Source organism: Drosophila kikkawai, chromosome 2L, assembly GCF_030179895.1.
Source record: "Drosophila kikkawai strain 14028-0561.14 chromosome 2L, DkikHiC1v2, whole genome shotgun sequence".
NCBI classification, from domain to species: domain Eukaryota; kingdom Metazoa; phylum Arthropoda; class Insecta; order Diptera; family Drosophilidae; genus Drosophila; species Drosophila kikkawai.
The window spans coordinates 32,721,216-32,724,897 of record NC_091728.1 but is presented as its reverse complement, the minus strand read 5'-3'; the positions used below and the strand labels follow the sequence as shown (position 1 = coordinate 32,724,897).

Here is a 3,682-nt window from a genome sequence, read left to right as displayed (position 1 = left end):
CAGTCTAACATCCACGCTCCGAGCGCCCCTGAAACCGATAGATTTTCCCCCGCCATGTGCCAAATTCATCGGGAGCAGATCCGGGTCCTGTGGGATAAGGTGGAAAAGAGCTATGAAAGCTGCTCCGACCTACTTTCAGTGTCCTCCGACAGTACAGCCACCGCCACTGTGCTTGAATCCAAGTACAGTGATTGCTACTCCGTATATTCGAGGTGTCTTGTACAGCTGCAGGAAATTATCGACAAGGCCGCCTCCCAGTCCATTCAGGCTTCCGCCCCTGCGCCCACACCCCCGTCCATGGGTTGTCGATTGCCACCAGTGGACACCGAAGGTTTCGCTGGTGATTACCTTCGGTGGCCCACCTTCAGAGACCTGTTCACCGCGATATATATCCACAATTCGCGTCTCACACCGGTGGAGAAGTTGTTCGACTTGTTATCCAAAACAAGTGGCGATGCGCACGCCATTGTATCCAAAGCCCCTCTGACCAATGAAGGGTTCATCTCTGCGTTGCAAAGCCTCACCGACCGCTTCGAGAATCGGCGGTTACTCGTCAACAGCCAGCTGAAAATCCTCCTCAACATTCAGGCTGTCCCCCAAGAGTCCGGAGCCGCTCTAAAAGAGCTCCAAGGCACCGTCCAAAGTTGCCTGACAGCCTTAGAGATGTCCTCTATTCAAACCGAGGCGTGGGATTGTCTACTAGTGTATATGGTTTCCTTAAAGCTTCCCAAGATCACACTTTCTATGTGGGAGCAATTCATACACAATAAGGCAGAAATACCTACATGGAGTGAGTTAGACGCGTTTCTGACAGAGCGTCATCGCACTCTAGAAGCTATTGACGACATCAGGCCTAGCAGTTCAGGGCAGTTTCCGTCAAGACCGACAGCTGCGAGCGCCCCAATGCGCAGGCTGAATTCCTACGAGGCCAGAGTGGCTCCGTCTCCAAGAGGGTGTGATCTCTGTTCGAGGGAGAACCATCCTATTCGCCTATGTCCGAGTTTCCTTGAAATGGATGTAGATGGTCGCTCCGACTACATTAGGAGTAAGCAGTTTTGCCTAAACTGCTTTGCAAGAGGGCACCAGCAACGGGATTGCACTAGTGCCCATAGCTGCTTTACGTGCCGCAGTCGTCATCACACCCTTCTGCACCGCGATAATCCCTCCGCGACCGCACCAAGTCCGACGGCGCCACCCAGGCCTCGACCGGCGCCTATTCCACGAGGCACGGACGCCTCTCAAGATCACACTGATGTGCAAGTGTGCTTCGCTTCCGGCTCAAGAGCCGTTCTACTGGGCACAGCCCTCATTAACATTTGCCATTTAGGCCGCGATTTCCAAGCGCGAGCCTTAATCGACTCTGGTTCCGAGGCAACCTTCTTCACGGAGAGGTTATTCAATCGAATAAGCCCACCATTTAAACCAGTTCAGACCCGAGTTTCCGGGCTCAATGAGACAGTTGCCGCCCAATCCACCAAGCTCTGCACTATCGCCATCCGAGCGCCTTCCAGACCCGGGCTGCAGCTGGAAACTGCAGCTTATGTCCTTCCGGAGTTAGCCGGGAAGCTACCCTCGTATCCGATTCCATGAGACCTACTGAAAGAACTTCCTGACGTCCCGCTTGCTGATCCAACGTTCTTCGAGAGCTCCGAAATCGACGTTCTGATTGGAGCTGACATTCTTCCGTCCGTGCTTCTAGGCGGCTCCAAGAATAACATTTTCGGCTCTATCCTGGCGCAAGAGACGATTTTCGGATGGGTACTCTCAGGCCCAGTGTCTTCAGAGGCCACGAGCGGCGTGTCTGTGTTCTCGAAACGAATTTCCGTCCAGTCGAACAGCTTGGTGGACAAATTCCGGCCCATTCGCAGTGCGGCTGTCTTGGAAAGCAGACGTACCCAAAGCGCGCAGTCCTACCGTTGCCGAATCTGCAACGGATTCCACCCGCTCCGGAAATGCCAACAGTTCCTGAAACTCAGCGCTGATAAGAGGCTCCGTGCGGTTCTCGACAACCGCTATTGTTCAAACTGTTTGGCCCACGAACATTCTGAGGGAACGTGCCGCAGTGGTGACCAATGCAAGACGTGCAATCAGCACCAATTTTTATCTCCGTCCTACTGCGCCAGTAATAACAAACAACATGTCCCCACGTCCACGCAGCGCCATCGTACTGGAGCGCAGATGTTTTCGAGGTTCCCATTCCTACCGATGCTGAGTCTGCAGCGGGATCCATCCGCTCAAGAAGTGCCGCTGACTTCTCCGATTGAGTGCCGAGAAGAGGCTCCGGGCCGTCCTCGCCAACCGGTACTGCCCCAACTGCTTGGCGCATGAGCATTCCGATGGAGGCCAAGACCATCACACGTTGCTGCACCTAACCGAGCAACCAATGGATCCGCGCCAATCGCGGCCGGAGGCGCGACGGTCCCGGAGAGCTGGTGGCCGGCCTCGGAATTCTTCAGCTGCTCCTCGGACTTCGTCTGCCACTCCACGGCTTTCTACAGCCGCTTCTCTTCCCTCGTCCGGCACTCCACGGAATTCTTCAGCTGCTCCTCGGACTTCGTCTGCCACTCCACGGCGTTCTGCAGCCGCTCCTCTACCATCGTCCGGTACGGGTTTATTGCAACCCGAGTGATTGCAAGGGGGGGGAGAATGTTCACGCCAGGAGGCCCCTGTCCCCCCTCTGCCCACCGAGCGTCCAAAAGCTCAAGCGCTCCCAGCGTAGCAACGCTCTCCCGCTCCCGTCCTCTTGCTCTCCCGCGCTCGCTCTCCCGCAGCGCTGAGCGCTTTCGCACTCTCGAGCGCGGGCCTCGGGCTGCGCTGCCGAACACTTGGATCGGCCGCTGCCGCTCTCTCGCTCTCGCTTAGCGAAGTAAGCGGGCGGGAGCGCGGCCTTTTGCTTAAGCTTAGTTTACTTCTGTGTATGCAGCGAAATAAAGCTGATCGACTACGTTTGAAGTTCCCTACGACGCACAGTGGGCCCAATAGCTCTGCTAGCAGAATTAAATTAATAACTTTAGTAAATTAATAGATATTTTAATGAAACTTTGTATTTACAGTTTTTAATTTATTTTACGTATATTCTCCAAATTTTAATGTCCTACGTTAGGTATTTCTCATAGCTCTCATACAAATGTTAAAAAAAACCATATTCAGCAATATAAATGTTCACATTTAAAAAAAAAAAAAATTTTTTTTCCCAATTTTTTATTAATTTCTTTAATTTTGTTGTCAGATAAGTTTATGTTCTTCAAAATTGTGCCAAATACATATTCATTTAGCACCAACAATTTCCTTGATGCGACATTTTCGCCAAGCCACATGCAAAACAGAACGCGCTTCGGGACTGACATTTCACCTAAAAAGTGCAATAAGATTAAGAGTTGGACGTAGTTGGTTATCATTTTGGACATTCTCACATCACAAGAACTCACACTTTACATAAATACTAAAATTAGCTTGAATACGATTGAATAACGTTAATTTCAGTCCAATGAAGACAGTAAAACGCTCAAAAACAATTCTTGCTAAGTCAACTTACAAATAACACATTTTTAAGCTACACATGAAAAGACGGGCCACTAACATACAATTTGTATTTAGTACATACCTTATTTTAAGGGAAACAAAAGTTATTTGTATCAATATACTCAAATTTATCACTTGTTTTGATAATTTAAAACGAATT

The 3,682-nt window shown here is 50.6% G+C and overlaps 1 protein-coding gene across 1 annotated transcript; it reads left to right on the top strand.

The window, feature by feature from the left end:
- The first annotated feature begins 297 nt into the window (after nt 1-297).
- On the top strand, nt 298-1,590 carry LOC138928711 (uncharacterized). The gene has a single exon (XM_070286222.1). The coding sequence runs from the start codon at nt 298-300 to the stop codon at nt 1,588-1,590; it is 1,293 nt and encodes a 430-aa protein (XP_070142323.1).
- Nucleotides 1,591-3,682: the final 2,092 nt, after the last annotated feature.

Coding starts and splice junctions, on each gene's coding strand:
- LOC138928711 (XM_070286222.1), top strand. CDS start 298: ATGGGTTGTCGATTGCCACCAGTGGACACCGAAGGTTTCGCTGGTGAT.